General features: G+C 40.1%; 1 protein-coding gene across 1 annotated transcript; it reads right to left on the minus strand.

Moving 5' to 3' along the window:
* Window positions 1-765: 765 nt before the first annotated feature.
* On the minus strand, window positions 766-22,874 carry LOC121957616 (programmed cell death 6 interacting protein). Its single transcript, XM_042506301.1, is given in 19 exon segments — window positions 766-1,885; window positions 2,373-2,472; window positions 2,475-2,577; window positions 2,684-2,801; window positions 3,791-3,885; window positions 4,126-4,260; window positions 6,901-7,149; window positions 7,602-7,771; window positions 8,703-8,814; window positions 9,917-10,094; window positions 10,362-10,485; window positions 11,351-11,573; window positions 11,751-11,867; window positions 14,089-14,189; window positions 15,284-15,437; window positions 16,476-16,603; window positions 17,466-17,535; window positions 17,622-17,676; window positions 22,569-22,874. Coding segments are annotated over 19 exon segments (2,631 nt in total). The 5' UTR covers window positions 22,775-22,874; the 3' UTR covers window positions 766-1,692.
* Window positions 22,875-24,601: the final 1,727 nt, after the last annotated feature.

Genomic DNA, 24,601 nt, shown 5'->3' on the forward strand with positions numbered 1-24,601 from the left:
GGCTTAGAAGCAAAAGAACATATGATGAAGAGAGTCTGATAGGAAAGAAAACAAAGGATGGGAGAGCACTGGGGGAAAGTGAAGTGAAATATGGTGGGTTTTTTTTATAAAGATAGAAGCAGATAGGAACTCTAGAAGACAGATTAGACGGAGAGAGGAGAGGGGAAAATGGAGAGAGGTGGAGTGATGGATGCAGGCAGGGGACCAGCAGCTCTCTGCCAACATCTCCATGCATCCTTCCAGACATCACACTGTGCTGCCATCTGCCTCCCTGCCACACACACACACACACACACACACACACACACACACACACACACACAGAGCCGATCAGCAGTTCACCTGCCCTTACGGCCCCACACACACACACACACACACACACACAAGGAGGAGATATGTGAAATCATTAGCGTCTCCTGACACTGAATAAATATCTGGGGATGAAATCTGTCTGTGGAGAAATCACCTGCGGGGAAATATGATTGGATGAGATCACGACCTCAGTGGAACGTAATTTGCATGTCATCTAAATAGGATCTGCCCCCAATGCTCAGGAGGTCAAAAGGCGTCCGATTAGTCGGATGGCACAACTCACTCGCCGATTGGCTGCGAGGAGACACAAAGGCAGGTGAACTGCTGCTCGGCTGCTGCTCCCTCTGTGAGCTGCAGGACTGCCCTCTTCTGGCTGCTTTACAAACCTCCACTGTTTAATAAAACACACACACAATTAAGACATACGATGCGTAAAGATGGACAAATTCTGGCTGGCGGTTGATGTTTTTAATCACATTAGAGCTGAGGAATAAAAATAAACACAAAGAGCATGAGAGCGCAGCACGCAGAGTGTCTCGGTTAACCACATATTTATACATATATTTATATAATTGCCGCTTGTATAGCCTCTGATTGTAACACAGAAATATACCAACATTCCCTGGGTGCGAGACAGAGAGAGAGAGAGAGAGAGAGAGAAAAGAGTGAAAGAAAAAGAGAGCAGAACTCTCAACAGTCTTCATCTACATTAGAAAACCTACAGGCCATCCATTTGTATAGGTTTATACATCAGCGAGGCATCAGTATTCGTTACAAAAATAAGAATATCGTTGATATAGAAGCACTGGGAGTTGATTGAGTGGGTGGGGGGTTGAGGATGTGGCTGTGCCCTCCCATGAGTGTAGCAGAGACCACCCATCCGCCCACCCAACACACAACACCCAAACCAGGAAACGAAGAGCCATCCTTGGATTCTGTGCGCCTCCGTGAGTGTTGTACAGCAGTCCAGCCCAGACAGTCAGTTATCAGTGAAAACCAGTTAGGGTTTAAATTAAACAATTAACCATTAGAAAATGAGTATGAAAAAACCAAAAAAAAGAAAAAACAAAAGAGGGGGTTAGTGCATTGATGCAAGTTGAGATAGTTTAAGAAAAGTGCTATCAGAGCCCAGAAAACATGACCCAAGACAGAAAAAGGGAGGGCGAAATGAAAAGGAGAAACGAATAAGGGGATTCAAAGAGAAGTGCAAAGCAGCTCCAGAGTCGCCCTTGACTTGGGTCTCTGTAGCTGCTGTTAGTGAGAGAAAACAAACGCTGAGAGGGGAGGGACCTAATGGTGATAAAGTGTTATTGCTGGGGGGATTTTTTTCATTTGGTGTTAACTGGTGAGGGGAGGAATGAGGGGATGGAGGGAGAGGAGTTATTGCTGAGGGTAGTAGGGCTGCTGCTGAGGGGGTTGCGGGGGGTAGCCAGGGTAGTGCTGTCCTGCAGGAGGGGCTGCTGGGTAGCCACCCTGTCCTGGAGTCTGCTGATAGGTCATGTAGGGATGCTGTACTGGCATGTTGTACTGGCCGTAAGCGTAGGGATTGTAGCCCACAGGCATCTGGAAGTACCTGCATGGACATCACAGAGAAAACAAATCTGAGAGTGATATTTCAGAAATTTAAACCGTTAACCCTTTGAAACCTGAGTAAATTTGCTTGACTTCTTTCAAAAACATAGAAAGAAGGCAATAGGCTACTTAACAAAAAAATGTCTCAAAAGAATAGCAAGAAATTAATAAAAAAGTAACAAAATAAGAAAATGACCTTAGAATAAGAAAAAAAACTTCAGACAGCTAAAAAAATACTATATATATATATATATATATATATATATATATATATATATATATATATATATAGTAAAAAGTAACAAGAAAATAAGAAAAAATTACCCCTTAAATGATCAAATGATTAGATTAGGACTTGCTTTTACCATCAAAGTTCTTAGAAGAAGCTCTGAAGAGGATAAAATAATTTTCACTTCATCCTGACATCAACACTCTACATTATGGGGGTCAATTTATTCTTAATCAGGATGGCATGATGGGAGACTCACCCTGGGTAGCCTTGATAGCTGGGGTAAGGGGGGCCCTGAGCCTGAGGTGATGGGGCAACAGGTGGTGGGTTGCCGCTGGGAGGGCCAGTGGGTGTGGATTGGTGGGAGTGGTGGAGGCTGCTTGGGGGGTGAAGGTTGGTGGAGGAGGCCTGGCTGGGGGTGCGGGCTTTGCCTGGGGCTGCTGGGGTTGTTGAGGCTGCTGGGTCTATCAAGTATAGAAAAAAAAAACAGACATAAATATCCAACCGTCAGCCTCACGTCTGCTGGATTTCAACATCTTTGTTTATTTGTTTGTTTGAGTGGCTGCTTACAAAGACAGTCCTGGGTGCAGGGGTGGGGCCACCGGCGGGAGCAGCCGGGGTGGTCTGATAGGTGGGGACGTTGAAGGTCGGAGCACTGGGCTCTCGGGCGATGCTCTGCTGCAGGTCCCTGAAACATTTGGCTATGGTTACATACACACCAATATACACCTTTTATTCAGATTGTGACAATATTCTGAATTTGATGTGAGTTATTTAAACAGCATATTCCATTTAAATATTCCAATTCAGGCTGTTTTCCAAATTTAGCATTTTCTGATTAAGACATGTGGGATATGTCAGTATCATTCAGGTTTTAGGAAGATTATCTGGGCATGTATACATCCAATTTGGAATATCTGTCTCCAACTGGGGTTTTCACCGCAGTTTATGACACATGGCCTCTCGTCTGTTTTTGGTCAGCGCTGTGCGTCGTCATGGATACGTTGTACACAAACCAACTAGCCAACAGTTTGCAAAGCTGTGGGGTAGGGATGCATGCATGCAAAAAAATCCCACATTTCTGGTCAGGAGGAGAGACACGCTTGCTTTTAAACTCAATGAAAGACTTAGATGAACAGGTTTTTGGGCAAATATTGCACCATCGACCTTTTCAAGAAGGTAAAAGAAGGAAAGAGAGAGCCCAAAAAGTCCGCCACGGGGAGGAAACTGTGAAGAAATTCCCGTTTGATGTAAAAAAGCAAAATTGCAAGCGGCTCCAGCTGTTCTCCTTCTTTGTATTTTTACGTGATGGACATCATGTTAGAGCACGTCGATCAAACCATGCAAACGGGAGTGCCAGTGAAATATTCATTTTTCATGTAAATAGCTTATTAGGAATATTGGTTTTTTTTTTCGGAATAAGGACAGGAACCAGACTATTTTGTGCATGTAAATGAACTCAGTAAGTAAAGCATCTCCGGCAGTGACTGTGCTGCAATGTTTCTTTCATATTCTACTCGTATTCTTACGCTGCAACAGACCTCGAAACTAATTGGCTTCGAGTGTTAAATTTAAATCAGACTACAAACTACAAACAGCTCTACCTTTACTCTCTAGCCGGCTCATATGACTGTCACCCAAACCAATCATTTAGACAAAAACCAGTAAAGTACATACTTAAGTAGTTCATCCCGCTCTGTCTTGCGAGCAAAAACGATGTCGCTGCATTTGTTCTGGAACTTAAGTAGGATTTCTGTCAAGTCGTTGTAGAACTGAGGAAGGAGAAACAAATGGGGACAAAAATAAATCACCTGACTTGCAAACCACCTTGACTCTCTCTCTCTCTCTCTCACACACACATAAACCAAACAAACACACAGACAAACACACACAAACCAAAAAAAACTAAAAGCAAATGAAAGTAGAAAGTTTCCGACAAGATATGCATTATTGCAGTACAGTGCATCTTTCCCGAGGCACGTGTGTGTCGGCGTGTTGTGCTGAGTGAGTACCTTGGTGCCTTCGCGCAGGTTGTTGCTGATCTCAACGTAGCTGTCATGGGCTGAAGCCAGTTTCTTCAGGACTTCCTCCCTCTGGTTGGCCTCCGTGTTGGACTGCTTCAGACTGCTGAACTCCTGGTGGGACGTCTGGAAGGAGATCACAGAAAACAGATTATAGATAGAGGAGAGTAACCGCTGACAACATCTAAGAACACAAGTACATTTATGCACAGTGAACTGTAAATGATTTCTTCGCACATAGTGGCAGTTTGCCATTGAAAGGGTAAACTGGGTTCTCCCCATTCTTTGGACTTTGTGTGATCTGCTTACATGTCTGTCTGATATATATGTAATGCTTCATTTATCACACAAAGGGAATACTCTTTGTTTCCTCTACTTCACAGGGTCAAATGTCGTTATTAGGTCACTCTTTAAAGGGACCTGTTCTGCTCATTTTTTGGGTTCATACTTGTGTTTTGGGTTTCTATTAGAACATTTTAAATGTGCAGTTTACAAGGAATTTAAACATCCAGGTCTGTTGGTCCGTTTGCTCTTCCCCAACCAAATTCTGTGTTTCAAGTGTTTCTTTTTGCAGCTGAAGAACAACAGCTGTTGTTGTTCAGCACTTCTATTTGTCCTCTGTGATGACTGGTTTTTGTGGTATTTGTACCGCCCCTTCTCCACTGCTATTGGACGGCTGGTGACAGTGATAAGCACAGTGTTTTACACAAGGTTTAACATTTTTTAACTTTCATTTTGAAACAGATAAATAATCATAGAAGACATTAAATTTGGATCTATCATTATGGATTCCTTTATTAAGTCTCCAAAAAAAGACACAGCAGTTTAAAGCTGGATTACAAAGTTTCTAAAAGGGACACGCCTACACGGGAGCCCTTGCTGGAGCGGCAGGATGGCTTGCATTAGCTTCTGGGTTAAAGTATTAAGTCTCTGTTTCACATGCAGAGTTACAGAATAAGTAACGTTATGTTATATATGACATTGTCAACCCAGAGTTAACTCTGTAGTGTTCAGTATGTCAGATTTTTCGCCTCAGTCCTATTCAATGCTTAGTGGTTAGACGGACTTGCGCACGCAGCTCAGGTGGAAAAGTGTTAGGGTGTGTATTTTATTTTAAAGCAATGTTACAATGAAGATAACATTTATTTTTAACTTGACACATTCCACTTGCCTGAACACACAGTTTACTAGCCCTTGTTAAGTGTTTATGTCAAAAAAAAAAAAACACGTGCAGCTTTTTTCCCCCCAGTCGACCAATAGATTGATTGAAAAGTAAGTTGAAATTCAGTCGACTAAGATTTTTTTTGGGGTAACTACAACCTTAGAAACTGAGGAGAAATAAACAACATCGACAACCAAGATGAAATGTTTCCCTGGCGTTAGCTACATGTAGCAGTGTATGTACCATTAGGCAGGTTTCCATTACAGATCTGCACAAAAATTAATTACATATTATTATATTTAGGAAATGTCGATAAAACACAATTGTGAAATGACTGCATTCCAAGAAGCATGGTGATGCATGTTCAAACATCAGCAGGTTTATTTCTATTGCAACCACCATGCCAGCCTTCATTATTTCCAATCCAAGGCGACGTAGTCGTGTTACGAGAGCCGTAATGGAAAGGCAAGCCCTTTATACATGGGAGCGGCCACGTATGAGGGATTTCTAGGAGGTGATAGTCCACGATTTCACAGAGGAATGTGGATTCAAAACTTCCAGATAATCTGCTCAACTTTTGAAGAGTTATTTGATGTAATAACACCTCCTGTATCACCTGCTGCATCATGACTGAGGGAGACAGTTTCTACCAAAAAAAGCATAGTCATGTGACCTATGAAAGGCAAAAAACTGCTTCCATTGCAGTTTTGATAAATATTGCCTTTTCAAATCGTCTGATATACCACGTCATGCAAACCTTTTTGCGATAAATTGGAGGTTTTTTTTAAACCGAGGCGTCACCATTAGGCGTTTTTTATAACTGCAATTTCAATTTGCACAATTTGAGGGTTAGCACTGTTGCCTCACAGCAAGAGGGTCCCTGGTTCGAAACCCGGTTGGACCGGGTTCGGTCCGTGGGCGAGGCCCTTCTGTGCGGAGTTTGCATGTTCTCTCCGTGTCTGCGTGGGTTCTCTCCGGGGTCTCCGGCTTCCTCCCACAGTCCAAAGACATGTAGCTCAAGTTGATTGGTGACTAAAAACTGATTCTAAAATTACCCTGTGAGCGGGTATTGCCCTGTGATAGTCTGGCGACCTGTCCAGGGTGTACCCCGCCTTCTGCCTGCGACCCTTACGAGGACAAGCGGTTACAGAAAATGACTGACTGATAATTTGAGGGTGAATGGAAACCCGCCTCTAAACACTTATAGTAATGTGCCTGGATCAAATGACCAAAAAGAGATTTGTAACGATCTTATGTCAGCTTGTATAAAAAAATAAAAATTGTGTATATAATGTGTATATGAACGGTCTAACGCCTGAGGGTTTTTCTAACAAGGATTACTTTTACATATGTTTAACTCATTACTTGAAACTTTCACCACCTTTAATATGAACAGCCGACATTGAAACATTATATATCCAGTATATGACAGAAAATAAGGAAAAGCATAGAAGTTCCCCTTTAAGCTGGTAGAATGTAGAAAACTGCTGACACGACGTGATTAAGAGACATCTTTAATACCTACCTTGCTGCTCAATCAATATTTTGTTTGTAATATTTCAACATTTTTCCCAAACTGTGTATGTCTGTGTGTGTGTGTGTACCTGAACGTGTCCCAGCAGCTCTTCCTGCTTGTGGAGGCTGTCCTGTACCCTCTGGTTGTACCTCCCGTACGACTGATCGAGCTGTGCGAGCGACAGCTGCTCCTCATTGATGGCCCCGTCCTGGGCGAGTGCCGTCAGGAAGGCGGTAGACATGTCAAAGGTCACGGCTTTGATTTCACCCTCCAAGGCCTCCCTCTCCTTCTTTATCTCATCCAGCTGGGTGAGCTGGGAGCGCAGCACATTCACTACCTGGATGATGATGGTGAGAAGACAGACACAGTGAGCAAAGCCCAGCGAACGTACTCTACCCTACATTAACCTCTGACCTCTCGCCCTCATGATGACTGCTATATACTGTTGTTTTTTTACTTTTACATGAGTTCAGTGCAGCTGTGGAAAGACATGCACTTCTTCCTCCAGCTTTCCCAGTTCTGCTTGCTTAGTTATTTAAGTTCCCCATGTCAAACAATGCAAAGTCAGCAAAGAAAATGAAAAATGGAGCTACAGTGGGGAGGAGGAATGGGGCCATAAAGCACACAGTGTCCACTGGGTGTTTCTGTGCGGCAGGAGTCTTGTGTTTACGTGGCACACAAAAATACCTTTGATTAGGTGGCACATCCTAAACTCAACCATTACAACAGTACGTTTTGTAATATCTGTCCATACAATACAAAAGATATAAAGAGTTACAGCGTACAGACCTCGCTGCCCTGCAGTGTCTTGGTCGGGTTGGCGGAGGGGATGGCAGCATTGAGCTCGTTCTCTGGTTTACACAGCAGGGCGATCATGTCACAGTGGGTGTTGTAGCGATCCCTCACCACCTGGTCCGCCTGTACTGCCTTGTCCAAGATGTTGCGGAAGTTGGCTCCCTCTGCGGGAGAGAAGGGAGGTAAGGTTAGAGGGGACAAGAGAGGAGAGAGGAAGAGATGAGGAGAATCGTCCACAGTGGCTGACATGGTGACAAACCTCAACATTACAGCACGGCACAAAGGAAACAAGAAGGGGCATGTTCTCAGTGTGTGTGAGTGTGTACACATATACTGTACAAAATGAAGTCGAAATATCCCGGATACGGCAGCTGCCATCTTGCAAACACTCAATGGACCAGTCATAAGCAGCGCCACTGATCACGAGCCTGCTGATTGTTACACACAGCTGTCAATCCTGAAATCAACCCCCCTTTATATAGCAACAAGTTTTTAGTTTTTTTTCAGCCTCCATGTTAACAAGTTAGAGCAGCTACAGTGTGCATGTACAGCGTCGCTGCTGGTCGGCTGCTGCACATAAAGAGACTAGGAGTCTCGCCTCTTTTGTTTGTGCAATGCTTGCAGTTTCAGCAAAAATAGACAGTGAAAACTGTGTTTTGATAATCATTTAGACATTGTTCCACCTTTCACTACAGTTGCAATATGTCACAGATATGAAAAATTGTAAAAAAAACCATTCGTAAATAAATCAACACTTCCTATTTCTGTTTCAAACAGCAGCAGTTGCTCCGGATTCAGTCATTAAGAAACGAAATAGATGAACTTCAGGCGAGTGTTAAATTCCTTTCCTTTTTAAGTACCTACACTGTATTATTTCCCTGACAGAAACTTGGCTTGAAGACTATGATTGTGATGCCGATCTAGAAATTGAAGGCTTTGGGATCCTCTGACAGGGAACAAACTGACCACTACCATGGAGGGGGCGATGTTTATGCGTTTTTACCACAGCCATCACAGGGCGATCGAGATGTTTTGGCTTCACTTTTAGGGATCTGTCATGTCGTCCATCTTTATTTTACAGTTTATGGTGTGTACCTGCACGAAGGGGCTTGTAGAGGTCTCCAGAGGGAGTTCTGTTCCAGCGCTGGTTAAACTTAGTTCTCAGCTCGTTGTCTGTCGTCTCTTCGTCATCCAGCATCTTCAGAGACTGAAGACAAAACAAAACACAAACATACTGAGTGCTTTGAACATGAACAACAAACACAGTAGTTCCTCAAATAATTACACCTTATATAATTAATTAAGTATTAATAATTTGTCGTTTTTGGGGCATGTGAATATCATCTGATTTTTGAGGACTGTTTTAGAATTCAGAGTATCATTACTCAGCCATCTCAACTATACAGACCATAAGTTCATGTAAGAAAAACTTGAAATTATCAGTTCATTTTAAATATTTATCAATTAATTGTTTTGTCTAAAAATGTCCAAAAATAGCAAAAAACAACAAAAACCCCACAGAAATAAGTTCAGAGAGTGAACTTGTGTGCGTGTGTGTATTTAATTCACAAAGAAAAGCAACATACCCTTACAATGTATATTTATGCCTGATAAATAACTTCAACAATCAATTATGAAAACTGTCAAGAACATTTCATGTCTTTTCAATTCTTTCAGTCAACTCATTAATTGTTTCAGCACTACTTTTATGTGTAATAATATCCAAAAATGCTTGTAAATTACACAAAGTCAGCTTTTGGCCACCTGAAATGTACTTTTTTCAGTTATGGCTCTTTGTCCTTATACAACAAAACCAAATACTTTTTGGGAGAAATTAGGACGTTTTGGTGTGGACTTTTCAACTCTGCCAACAAACTTGGAAGCGGTTTGTGTTTTATCTTTTTACTACCGTCTGTTAAACTGTTTGTCAGCAAATGTCTTTAAAAAAAAGAAGAAGAAAAAAAGGGTTGGCTGAAGCTGATGGACAAACAGTCCTTGGCCCAAAGATCAGTGGATTAGATTTCAGTGACGATCCTGATCTGGGATTTCCGCCATTCAGGGACGATTATGAGTTTTTAGCATTCATGTGTTCTTCTGGTTGTGGTGGTGGGGAAGCTGCTAAACAGCGTTACATTCATATGCGTCGTTGTCAAGAAAGCCACGTGACAAACAAGCTGTTTCAAAGGCTGAAGTTGCAAAAGTGTCTGCTTTACTTTTCAAATAAAGTCATGGTTATGTTTTAGCAGAAATAAGAGAGGTCAGATCACTGACAACAACATGTAGTCATACTGATTCTGTGCGTTTCTGACCTCGTCCAAGATCTCTCTGTTGCGGGTCAGAAGCTCAGGCAGATCTTTAATTAGCTGCTCGATGCTCTGCAGTCCTCCAAGCTGCACAACAGCTCGGGCCTTCTCAGCAATGGATTGAGGGATTGAGTCTCCTGACAGGTCCTCCAGAGCAGCTGGCAGGTTTAGGGATGCCAACACACTGATGGACAGTCACAAAGCAGCTGTCAGTTATTGTGGTCTTAAGAAGTTACTCTTTGAGCAAAATATCCAAACTGTTAAACATTCAGTAGCATCATTAATTAGAGTGATACAAATAACTGATGGAAAATCATGAGTTCTTCTATCATTTTAATGGTACCTACAGAAGTGCTCATGGACACGTCCATAGGAAGACAACTTCATCTGCATAGTCACTGACGTTCACATGCATAGCAACATGCAGTCACATAGACAAAGGACAGCGTACCCATTGCAGAGATTAGTGGCCTCTCTCATCGATCCCACCAGTCTGTTTACAGTCTCGGACTTCCTCTGGCTGTAAATGCTCATGGATTGCTGCACTGCCATGGGGACCATCTTCTCAAACAAGTCTGAAAAGACAGGAACAACAAAAACAACTGATTAAAAACATAAGTCAAACACAGAATATGTGGTTTAGATCCCATCTGGACTCATCCAGTCCCTATACAATACATCTGGGGTCGTGTTTTTTGAGAGTTTGGATGGGATTGTGCTAAAACGAAGAGGGTCAGCAACTTAAAAGGATACTTTGCTGATTTTCTAACAGGTCTGTGTCACCGTGGTGTGAGGAGTGCTTGCAGATTGAACAATGTTTGGCCTCTCCTCTGTTCTGACAGGCCGAGGGTTCCCCACCTGTGCCCTTCCTGACGTAAAATACGTCATTTCACATCATCTAGCAGATTTTTGGCTGGTGGACATGCTGGGAGCTCCAGGAGCGAGTGGCATGTTGGGCGCCTTGACACCATTTATCTACAGCTACTCAAAACACTACAATGACACACACCCGGTTGAAAATCAGCAAACACTCCCATTAAATTCAATGCTGCCTTACATTAAATGTCTCTCTGCTCAGGCAGTCTTTCTCTCAGTCTGAAGGTCACAAAAACGGTCTGTATCTTGTTTGTTTAATCTGTACAAAAACCGAAGTGTAAAAGCAGCAAGTTGTAGTTTTACAGTGGTTTATATATTTGACTTTTTCTTGACCATAAGCAATAATAAAATTGTAATCTACATCTAACTCTTGATAAGTGAGTGACTAAGTATATTTCCCAATATGTCAAACATTTCCTTTAAAGATTTTGATGTTAACTGAATCAGAAACTGACAGGTTTTGACACAGCATTTTGTCTTCTATACAATGATAGAGAGACTTAATACTGAAACTCTATGTATGTCAAACAATAAGGAACTGTGTTGAATGTCTGAGTTTCTCACCTGTGAATTTCTGGCTGAGTGGAGGTGTGATAGCGGTCGCTTTGACCAGCGCTGCCTTGCCGATGTGCTCCAGATCCTTGACCTCAGGCACACGGTCATGGTAGATAAAGTCATTGTCTTTTTTGGCTGCGGTGAGGGCTCGGTTGATCTTGTCACTCAGGTCCTTGACGCTCACATATTCGTCGTAACGAGTTGCCACCGTCTTCACCAGCTCTGCTGAGTGCTGAAAGGACGAACAGACCGCAGGAGAGAACATGGAGGAACAAACTTGCTTCAGGAATAAGTTTTCTAGTTTTTGATGTGGAACTTCAAGGCGTGTTTGTCATCATCTAATATCTGTCCAGTTTTTTGAAGGTTACATAAGACATTGGAGATAGGAATCGATGTGAAAGCTGTGTACCTGCAGGCGAGCGATCTCCTCTCCAAAGCGCTTCTTCTGCTTGGCCAGGATGCTCTGGTGCAGCTCGGCGTTGGCTTGCATGATGCAGTGCTTGGCCGCCAGCACCGGCAGCACTTCCTGAAAATAAAAATACTGACCAGGGAGAGGCAACCACAGAGCAACACGCAGGCACGCAAACAGATATATACACGCACACGCACGACGGCAAGGCAAACCACAAAATGGCAGACGCACACGCCAGCGAGGTCAAATCACAAATGACATCACGAAAGCCAGTCACAAACAGGCACAAGCAGTCAGAGGTGTGCAAACACAGCACGAGCACACGCACAACCAATGCCAACACCACCATCACCACGAGGGATGCAGAAAGAAAGGAAGACAACGAGAGAGAAAACAGAACAGGCCATGAGTGTTTAATCTTTCAGCAAAAGCTGCTACACCTTCATCAAAGGTCCCATAGCCATACCTGGAGTGTGTGTGTGTGTGTGTGTGTGTGTGTGTGTGTGTGTGTGTGTGTGTTGATTCTGGGGAGAAAATACACACCGGCCTTATTTCCTGTGTTCCCGTTGTCACTGAGGTAAACAACGAGCATTAGAAACTACATGTGATGACTGTGTTGCAGCAGCTGTCCATACATCTAGTACTAATTTTGAGTGTGAAGTCTTTTCAAAGTTCTACGCAACTACCAGCTAGTTTCACCCGCCTAAGTTACTAAATGAGGTTGCACCATTAAGAGTTAAGTACTGTATTAGTATTGTATAGAAAAGATGTGAGAAATGTGTCAGTCTGTCGCTAGGAAACATTTTATAGCGCTGTCAAATTAAGAGCGATAAACTGCTCTCACTGTAGCTTCACAAAATGTAATGTCATATCAAAACTGAACAGTTTTAGGGGTCAAGCAATATTTCAAACTTACCTGGCAATTTTTTGTAAATATAGGTGCGACTTTGTTTTTACATCAGAATTTTTTTTTAATCGATTTAATGTTAACAAATACTTGTAATGAAAAAATACTTTGAATATTTGAAATACTTTCATACTTAATCATAAGTCTGTCAAATGTAAAAAAAAAAAAAAAAAACAAGAAAAAAGTAATAAATAATTTAAAAATGCTCATCACAATTTTTCCAGAGCCTAAAATGTAATGTCCAAAAATCCTAGTGTTCTTACATATTTCCATTTTGAAAGTCCAAATTTTTTCATAATGAAATTTTCAAGACTTTTCAGTAGATTTTTCACATTTGACATTTGAGTACTAATGGTTAGATATTCATTATGTAAATTAATTGTTTTAAAATCTGACTGTCAACATGTATGGTGCATCCTGACTTTGTGTGCTATTATGTTGCCAAATAATTGATTTTGGCTAGGTACTTGCTTCACATATAAAATAAATAATGAATGTTTTCGCATATTGTTTTTAATTCGCTTTTATAAATAAGAACTGAAAAAAAGCTGAAATTACTAAAATCCAGTTCCACAGTTTTTCAGCATAGAAAGTAAGAAACTGCTAAACTGTCTAAAAACCAGACATTCAAATCTAAATGATATTGCGCAGAGAGAAGCCTCAACTCCTCACACATCAGAAACTACAACCAGGAAATGTTCTGCGTTTATTCTGAGAAATAATATAATGTTCATTCATCTTCTCTTAATTGATAGATTTATGAACCGTCATTTCAGCTACATGCACACATGGAGAAATATCTGTATTTAAGGATGAGTAGCACACGCCTTCACAGCATTATTTAGTAATTTAGTCTGAGGTAACTGACATAGCGTGTATTATAAATCACTATTAGATCTCATTTTAAACAAGTCCTAACTAAGCTAAGTCAGATCCTACGAGCAGCTGGTGCAAGTTATTTATTTACGGATTCTCTTTTAACTTAAATTTGAATTACCTCAAAATATTAAATCTGTAGTGTGAACTTGTGGTAGTGTGTTTGTGTGATTCAGGCACAGTGTTAGGCAGACAGTAAATACTCCAGATGCCCATGATTAGAGGGTAAGAAACCAACCAGATTGAAAAACTAGTCAAACTGCAGCTTAGTAGTAACCAACCAATCAGAGTGAGAACAGGATGGAAATGAACCAATGAGAACAGAGAGAGGTTCCCACATCTTGAGTACCACTTTTCAAGTCTATTTTCCAGAAATAAACACATACGGAACAAAACACACAATCAGACACACACCAAACCATTCAGGATCCAGAGTCTGTATGCATCTCCATCACACCAAACACACGGCTGACTGAGCAGTGTTTAGGTTAGTGTGTCGCTGTGTGTGTGTGTGTGAGTGTGTGTGTGTGTGTGTGTGTGTCCTTCACATACCTTGGGAAGGTTGTCTTTGTACTGGCACTGCTTGAAGGCGTCGCCATAGAAATCTGCTGCCTGATTGGCCAGCTTTGCGATGACAGCATCTTTCATCTTATCTGTGAAGTCAACAAGTCACCTTTTTTAAAAGAAAATTTCAAACAGGATACACTCAAGAGAAGAAGCTGTGATCTGCTAATTGGTAATGGTTTTCAGGGCGGTCTGCAGCTGCTTTCTGTTGAGTTACATTTATTTTACAAGAATGTTTCTACATGAAACTGCTTCTACATCTCACAAAGTGAAAGAACAACAAAAACTCACCCCCTCAGCAGAAAACATAGGTCTAATTTTTCTAAATAGGAACTTGTTCTGTGATGTAACCTACAAAACGATTGTGCTTAAAACCTCTAATAAGCAACTCCGTAGACAGAACTGGGACAGAGGCTGAGCTCAGCCTGGATCGAAACTGCCTACTGCCATCGCTTCAAATGAATCTAAAGGGGAAAATGTGCATGATCAAAGATGCTATTCATTCAAACTCTGCTTCATTTGGCAGAGTTTGAATGAATAGGCAGATTTGTGACACCAGTTAAACACAGGGCTGCCCCTAAAGGTTGGAGGCTTGAATAATCAGTCAGAGACCCTTAGTTGACTCAGATTGCTTTGAGCAGTCATTTCTTTTCTGTGCAGTGTACAGACTTTGCTGTGGAGTCATTGCTCTTGGCTTTCAGGCCACTCTTGGTAGCTGCAGACATGCTGCAGCGACACAGAGGGAGAGCGAGACTGCATGGCAAGGTGAAGAAGAATGTACAGCTCGCAGCAAGTCAACAGCATACAGTCTCTGGCTTTTGTTTGATATTTAGTGTCTGCAAAAAATGTCACATTTACCAACCAACTGTGGTTAGCGCAGTTAGCTTGTTTACTTTATAATGTGAATGCACACCACACTAAAAGTCCTGCAGAGCTCGCTCAAACTTTAAAACTTTGTACGGAAAACAAAAAGGAATCGTCGAGTCATGTTATTGAACAGCCAAATCTGTAGTTAAACGCATTACAGAGCAAGGACTGGTGGTCTATGATACACTTTTAAAACTAGAAAATCATAATGATAGTGCACCGAAAAGGTTCAAAAGTCTGTGAGCAGTTTATGAGACCACTTCTGAGTAAAGATTATGTGTGTGTTTGAACCCTTGAGCAGTCTGTCCTTTGGTACCTGAGGTGGCTTTGAGGAAGAAGACCTCCTGGGCCTGAGCCAGCATGATGAGGCTCAGGGTACCCACAGTCTCGGGGGAGATGTCCATGGTGGGCTCCCTGTTCAGCGCTGACAGCACCGTGTCCTTGATGTGGCCAAACGCTCCGCTGGCCAGCTGGATGTGAGACAGAGAAGGAGAGAAATAGATGAGATACTTTTGCCAAGACTGTCGATGATTGTAAGCCACTAACAGCAGATAAATCTGCAAGACTCAGGCCTCTCGCATGCTCAAGCCTCACACAGAGTGTTGTCAAAAATACAGATTTATTGATACATACTGATTCTGAATTTTTAAGACAGTTTCAATACTGATGTTTACATTAGCAAATAAAGTGCGAGATAAAAAACAAAAATACACACCCTTCAGTTAAGATTGAGCGGAATATATACACACACATATATATATATATATATATATATATATATATATATATATATATATAAAAAACTTCGGACACGTCATGGATGTAGTCATTGTCTTTTGAATGTAATTTTAATGTGTTTTATCATTCAGGATTGAATGTATTTCTATGCCCCTGTGAAGCACTTTGAATTTCCTTGTGTCTGAATGGTGCTGCTACTGTTGAAATTTTACACTAATGAAATAAAAATTACTGAACAGACACTTAAAAAAAGCTGAAACCATTGCAAAAGTTATTTCGTTAAAATGTATGCAACTTGTGAATTAATGTGATTTGATTAATTTACAAGATGGACACGTCATGGTTGACTTCAGTGTCAACCCGAGATTTATTATTTACAATAAAGCCAATAAGCAAAACTACTACACTTTATTAAAAATCAACGAAAAAGTATCATAGGCACATACAATCATTTTATTTGTGGCAGTTTGTTGTTAATTTTCTGCATTTTCATGTTTCAAAATAAAAACATTTTTTTCCAGAGCTCAGTGTTTTAAATGACTTCGCATCAGCTGCTCTAGTGAGGCGCAGTGACTGATGGGTAATATTGCTTGTCAACTTTGGGTAAGCTGTCGTTCATTTTTTCCCTTCAGAGTTCACAGTTCCCTTATAACTGAGCACTGTTCACTGCCCGCTGTTTAATATCTTCAGGATACACATATTCACTGAGTCATTTTCAGCAGATGTTCTTACATCATGCAGAACACGCTCCTGTCTGTCAGCGTTCCCACCTGATAGTATTTGGCTGCAGCCTTCAGGCCCTCATCGTTGTCTAGGTTCTGCTCGGAGGCGATCTGGCTGGCCAGCGCTGCTGCGTTGAACAACACACACGTCTTCTCGTAGCCCAAACTGGCCAAAGCTGCAGTACGTAAAACAAACACAAAGAAATTCTTTGTTAGAGTGCCTTTTTGTGCCTTTTAACAAAATCTTACATGGAATTTATTTTTTTCATTGGACAAAGTGAACAACAGAAGAATATGGTTTCATTGCATACTGGCAAGTTTCCACTTAAACTGTGACATTAAAACTGTTTTTATTCATTCCCACATCTGGAAAGTGATGACAGGGGGGGGGAAGTGACATTTATCTTTCATCCCTTGTCAGAGATTGACTGCTTTCTTTTTGTGTGGGGTTGGCATTTTTCCAACACTTTCTATTGCTTCATTCTACATTTTTCTCACCCAGAAAAGACTGGGGGAAAAAATCCCACAGTCATGAGCTCCAACAATTCACCACAGAGGACAAAAGATTCAAGCGTGAACAGAATAAATGTGAACTTAGAAAAAGAGCCTTTTGAAGTATTTAAAGATTTTTTTCTCACTCATTCTTTATATATTGTGTTTGTTTAGTCTCTCACCATGACATACGCTCATATTACTCCGCACACACCTGTGTCATGTCTTTCTGTCTCTTACACACAAACTTCAGTGGCTAATTTTTCTATAAACCCTTTAAGCCACTTTGTCAGGCCTGTTTCTGGACACAAAATAAAACAGAGACCCATTTAGTGTGTAAAAGCTTTGTTTCTCAGTGTGTGTGAGAGAGACAGAGACAGACAGACACACAAAGAGAAAGACGGATAGTAAGAGACAGTATGTATTTACAGTGAGGACAAAGACCTGCATTGGCTTTTTAATATGAAGCTAACTGCATCTGTGTACAAACAGTTTGATGCACATAAATTGCTCTGCAGACAGAAATGCATTTGAGGTCGCACTTACTGAGCTTGACTGAGCCACCGAAAAGTGATCCTTTATCAAAGGCGTCCTTCCATGTGAAGGTTAGGCAGAGCTGCGGAAACAGAGAGGAGCTTTAAACTCAAGTTCTTCTGTTTTGAAACAAAGTGTCATCCACAGGTGTGCTGTCCGATCACTCACCTGGTTTTCAGAGAAGGGAAACTTGGGCTCTACAGCACACAGCTGGTCATAGTATCTGGAGAGAGAAAGAAGCCGCAGGGTTAAAACCACGTTTTCTTAAGAGTCTAAACCTAAACGTACCTGCTCTTTTTTTGTTTTCTGCAAATCATGGGTCATCATTTTTAAAGGAAAGAGAGAAATGTCATTAGTTTATATGACTGAATTTAAGTTTGGTTAAAGCAGATATTCTCAAACTTTTTCTGTCATGCTAAAAAATATTATTAATGTTATGTTATTAATGTCGCCCAACCAACAGTTTCTTATTAATCATTAATGACAAATTGAGGAAGCAGCTGATAAAAAGGGGGTATTTCCCCTATATAATTCATATTTATTCAGCTTTGTTTCATTTCATATTTTTCCCCTGGTCATCCATGTTCCACCTAATCTGTGGCCCTATGCACCTTGGGATGGCCCGCCGCTGCACTGAGTTGAAGTGAAGTTGAAAAAAAGAAAAAAAGGGATGTAAGTCATAATTGGAAAAACTGAGTTAAAGGGAAGTGATTTATGACATAACTGCAGATCTGAGGCCTGAGGAAGTTGTTCCTTCATACGGTGAGTCAGGAGAAAATATCAGGACGGGCAGAATAACACACAGAATCAGATGACTCCTCTACTCCTCGTCTTATCAGTTTCTGTGCCTGTGATGTCAACTGTCTATTATTAGAAACGACAACACGCAGAGGGGCCAGTTCGGGAATCCCCTTTTACCAGTTCATCCACTATGCTTTTCCCATGCCTTGAAAAACATAAAGTGCAAACATAAACAAAGACTGGCTTTATATGTATACAGAACTACAAACACAGAGTTTGTTACATTTCCCTTTCAGTTACTCAAGTAACACAAGTATGGAAAGCTGAGATGAAGTGCATCTGCTGGTTAACTAAAGGGAACAAGAAAGAGCCTCAACGAAACAATGGTTACCATGGTGATACAATAGCTGTGTGTCAGCGCGGCTTTGAAAGGGATAGGGCCCGTCGCCCTGGCTACCTGGCACATGGCTAATAGACGACGTGCAGACAGCCAAGGAGCGGCAACGCTAGCAGTCAGAAATGGTCAGACAGCTAGCTTCCACCCGGCTGCTAATTAGCCAAGACCATTAATCTATAAACCCATAACACCAATATCTTACACGCAAAGCCTTCCAACATCCCCGAACGTTTGAGTTAGTTAATTAGTTATATCCTCAGACTAGAAAGGTGGGCAAATCTTTCAGATCCTGTGAGAAATCTTTCCTTTTCAGACAGTACAGATAACTTTTTTTCTTATACTCTGTGAGTATTTCTCTTACATACTGTCTTACAAACTGTAAACATTAACCAGGGATGCAGCTGTCCAACAATTTGTTTTATCATACAAATTTTGATACTTCATATCAGGTATGTGTCAATAACTCTGACACCACTTCTCTCCTTTCCCCAAATTTTTAATTTGTATAGGGATATTTTTATCATGTTAGGGCGACATGAGTAGACAGAGAGATTTAAAATGCACCAATACCAACCCTGCGTATTGTATCTGTGCAACTTACAGCTGTGTGACTGTGTATATATGTGTATAAAATAAATACTTAAACAAAATCTCAAATTGAATAAAGTTGTTCAGAAAGTTCAGAAAATTACAGCACTTTATTGTAATGGAGCCTTTAAAAACAGGAAAAACATTTATGGTATTACAATATCCAAAATCTTATATATCTAGTCTAATATCACAATATTGAAATGATACAGATATATCGCGTTGCCCTACATGTAATTTATGGTGGTGTTAGATTGACCGCTCCGTTAATACAGGTACAGGAGAGCAAACAGTTTTTTGATCGCATTGAAAATGCTTTTAAAAGGCTAAGCGCCAAAAAATATGAATTAAGGCTGAATACTTATGTTAAATAAAAACATGTGAATTTTGGAAATGACTACATCTATCTTTTTTCTTTTTTTTCACAATAAATTTTGGACTTCACAACACTCTGGAGTTATTGGAAAAGTTTGAATCACACAAATCATAAACAATCCTTAGCATCCACCACACAGATCCAATTCTACAAATAGTAATATTGTTATAATATTGGTATTACATAATACTAATAATATTAGTGTAGCCTTATTTCATGACTTACATGACTTACACAAAATGAAGAGACATGAAAAGACATTGAATGTTGATTAGAATTTAAAGGTCACGTTATCAGTGAGGCTTCACAGCTTCAAACTGTTTAACATGACCTCAGTGCATCCCTAACACGAACTCGAACACACACACTGAATCTGGTCAACAGTCACATGACCATCAGCTGCCAATTCTTGTTGTCACATGTAGTGATCTCAAAAAAGCATTAAAAAATCACATGCCTGAAAAAAAAGCTATTGTATTATAGTAAATAATTGTTTTGCATCGCTCCAGTTTAGCTGCACTCTGTCGGCTTTTAACACTCAGCACCTTGAGCTGGTACAGTCTTTAATATTTAAAGTGCCTGATGTTGGCACCGACTACACAGTTTCACTAAGCACTGTGGCTATAAAACAGCTCACAGTGGAGAAATATGGAATACGGACAACAATGCAAGAGCATACTTTGCTTACGTAATCTGGGCTAACCCTGTACATTAAATAACTCATGAGTCATGGAGAGGAAAGACCGAAATGAGGGAGGACAAAGTCTGCACTTTGTGTCACCTTGGAATTCAGCATACTGGTTCACTGGCATTAAGCTAGTAATTATACGGTTTTACCCTTCTGCATTAGGGCTCAGTCATTAATTTATTATAAGTTTAACTGCATAAGAGCAAGACAGCAGTCAATAACAGACTGGGCGGGGTAAACGAAGCATGGGACACAGAGGAACATTGTTTAAATCTATTTCAGTTACAGTTCCTCTATGCAAAATGGTGCTGTGATACTCTTTTGCTCTTTAAAAAATGTATGTATGTCCGGTGTATTTTACAACCAGAGCTGCTATTTAAAACATAAAATCTGCTGGAAGAGTATATGCAGCCCTTCTCAGTGTCTCATGAAACTTTTGTTGTCATCCTGGATGTCTGATCATGTGGCTACCAAAAAACTGAAGGCCTCAGCTGAATATGGGCCTAAATGTGACTGATATCACCAGTGCAATGTAGCTAAATATATCTAAAAGGTGCTGATGGGTTTATATATGTATGAAGGTATTTGTAGACTGTGGATTTTCTGAGTATATTCACAAGTTATTGTTCACAACTGTGACCTCTGTTGATGTGATTACAGGTCCACTTTAACTCTCAGTTCTTTTGAATAAAGCCTGAAGACTTTGCTGCTGCCTTTTATTAAATTGAATATATTTATTCTTACATTATATATTTCTTACATTGAACTATAACTTTTATTTTGGAATTTTATATCTCTCTTAGACATTTTTGGCTTTTTTTTTGTTAAGTGTTTCTTTTGCACTATGTGTTAGTGCTTTAGATGTTTTAAGTACAGCAATTTAAATTGTCTTGTTGCAGAAATGTGCTGTATAAATAAACTTACCTTACCTTGCCTATTAACCAAAATTCAGTAAGAGAAAGTCAGCAGGTGAGGATGACTGATTGATGATTAGGTTGAGTTACTGCAGTATGTGTATTGCAATATGTGTATTGTAGTATATGTACTGTAGAATGTGTATTTTGCTATAAGTATTTTATTGTGTCTTCTGTTATTATTGTGTATGGTGGTTTTATGATGAAACTGAATATTTTAATACACCGTAAACCTTAATGTAAAAGCCCAACTAGGGATAGGGCTCTCTGTGCAATACATCAGTCTCATACCCTCTACTGAAACTACCGTAAAACTTCAAATATAAGCCTAGTCCCCATTAGATGCCCAGTCCCTTTTAGTAGCCCAGTGTGGCTACTTGATAAATAAAGGCCTCTCTCAATTAGAGGCCCAGTTACTATGCATTACTATCAAAGTTCCTGACATGCGTAAAACAGTGTTTTAAGCTACCACTAGACACATACATATATAAATGTTTAAACTTTTGCTTTACACATGGTTAGCTTGGTAAGATTATCTACATTACATACCTACATATCTACATCATTTAACTAAAAACATGAGCACCAAAGAAGAAGTAATACTGTATAAGTAAACAAGAGAAACGCAAAATGAGGTTTAAAATTTGATTGTTTTTCCATTTTTGCTTGAACAGTTTTATGTGAAAAGAATCAAAAGCTTGTTCCATATAGACGCCTGTCCCAAATATATGCCTGGGCTATTTAACAAAGTTTTATGGTATGTTAAATTGCATATAGCCTATCAAGTAAAATAAAAACATATATATAAATGAAATGACAACGACAACAACTATAATAATAATTGTATATTTATTATTATTGCTGGAGTTATTCTATATTTCATGCTATACTGTCACTTATGTATTACAATTATATTTATGTCTAAGAATGCGTTTTATACATTTCTGTTTCATATCAGTATTTTATTATGTTTGTGCTCTGTGTTTCACCTTGATGTCAATAAAGTTGAGTTGAAACTACTTCTGCTGCTCAGGTAAACCATGTCGAGTTTGCTTTGAGTCACTTCGACGAAATAGCCAAAGCTAGAGACCATAACTAGCTCGGCTAACGTGGCTTATCTGATGTTTTAAGTATCTGACAGTTCAGTTATACAAGTTAACAAGCAAAGTGTGTGTTAGCCTCTAGGAGAAATTTGGCACGAGTGTCGTATGAGTCAGTAATTGTGGTGACAAATGCCAACCAGCATATTAGCATGCCTAACTTTAGCTCCCAGGTTAGCAGCTACAAGCTAACGCATCTGGGTGCGGCAATGACTGAGCTAACACACCGCGGCAGAGGAGAGAGTCGCTTTGAGTGTTGATAATATGGTAGTTAGTTAAGGTGTTTTATAATAGCAGGACTTATTTTTTACCTGAGCAGGATCTCCAGGGAGCTCTCGTGTTTGTCCAGCGGCCTTCCCAGCGCGTTCTTGCGGAGCTTGTTCAACTCCTCCACGGCGCGGATATACTCCCCCTGCTCCTCGGCCGCTGGGTATGAGGCTGTGACAAATTTCGACAGAGGTTTCACTAGGTCCACCTCAGAAGACTTTTTTAACGGGACTGAAATAAACGTCGCCATTTCGGCCCGTGAAAGCGATATTTTAAATCAGAAAAACAGGGACGATTTGCGGCCACTGAACACAAACAACAGCGAGCAACCAACTTCCTGGATTCTGACAGTGGACGTCAGATTACGTCATGGGAACGGAGAGGCGCACTGCGCAGACTCAGTGTCGTTTTAATAATAAAAAAAAAGGACTGAAACAAAACTGACTTTATCTGTTTACAACCACAGTCTTTTATTTCCACGATTTCACACTGTGGTCGAAATAATCAAATGGGGTGCCCAAAGACAAAAAATCAGCTGGTGGGCCCTAATGACATCCCGATTCTCTCCATATTTGTTCAGTGTGTACAGTACTCCTATGTCAGAATATTACATTACCCCTGGTTATCTGCGAGGATATCTGATTGAAAACAAATAGCAATATGCACTATAGAGAGGAGGCCCAAAGTATTCACCACTAAATAAATAAATAAAATTAATTATTTAACCCTTTGAAACCTGGAGCGGCATCACGCTTCTTGTTCTGCTTTAAGACAACTTTCACAAGCACTTAAACCTTTGAACCCAGAGCGAACTGGTGTGGTTTGAAAGGGTTAACAACTCAATAAATAAATAAATAAATAAATGTATACAATATAACAAAAAAATCCATAATTATTCACAATGTTTTATGATGATGATGATGATTATTATCATGTTTTATTATTATGTTTTTGCATGCTGCTTTTTAAATTTATTATTCCTTTTACTTTAAGCTGTAGTAGTTCAGTTCACCATGAGACATTTTTATTCAATACTATTAGGTGTCATTTAAAAATGACCACCTAAAATCAGCAGCCAATTGGTTTTAGAAGTTACTCAATTTGTTATATGGAGACATCCTGTTTGTAGTTAAAGGGATTGTGATTCATTGTGATATAAATACACCTATCTGCAAGGCCCAACCTTTGCAAACTCATATCTAGTAATGTAAGTATTTTATATTTGTAATTGATTGATTTGTTGTAATTTCAACAGTGAAAGTTCTTTTCTTGTTGATCCATGTCAAAAAGGAACATTAAACCTACTTTAATTCAGTTCATTCAAGACAACAAAACGTACAACGGGGTTTATTCTTTTATAATTTGCTGTTTGTTCATTCTGCCTGAAGCAACAGCCATATGTTTATTCATATGTCCATTTATTCAGTGTCTTATTTATTGATTCTAAGTTGTACATGTTTGAACTCTACAAATACAAACTGTAATATTATTAATGTTACATTTTTATTATATATTTATTATATTATTTTGATAGGTCTTTAAACTATTTCTAACACACCCTTATAGAACCCACTCATTAGTCCTTATTATGTCAGTTAATATTGTGCTGAAGCAGTGTATGTCTCTACAGTCCCAAACAGTATAATCAGATTACCACAAACCAGCTGTAATTCAGTGAAACTGGGGCTTTGGGGGCCCAGTTGGGGGCCTGGAGTCCTGAGAATATGCGCAATATAAGCAAAGCATATGCACAATAAATGTAGCTTTGTCTGTTAAACCAGATGGAAGATTAAAAAGGCTAAAATAGAAGCACCTGGGTGACCTGTACAACAGCACATACTCTCAGTGACACACCCTGTGAGACACTCAGGTGTGAAATACCATCTGTTGTCAGGATGCAAATAAATTGCTAGTTTTCTGTCCTGTCTGATAATTGATTGCAACATCTGTTTCTGGTCTTCATCCCAGATGTGATTCAGCCTCTGACACAATTGCTGGAGTGAAAATTAGCATGATTCTTGGTTGTAAACATCTGCTTTGGGAGTAGCCTTTGGCAGGTGTTTTGCACTCTCAATCT

Source organism: Plectropomus leopardus, chromosome 18 (genome assembly GCF_008729295.1).
Source record: "Plectropomus leopardus isolate mb chromosome 18, YSFRI_Pleo_2.0, whole genome shotgun sequence".
In the NCBI taxonomy this organism is placed as follows: Eukaryota; Metazoa; Chordata; class Actinopteri; order Perciformes; family Serranidae; genus Plectropomus; species Plectropomus leopardus.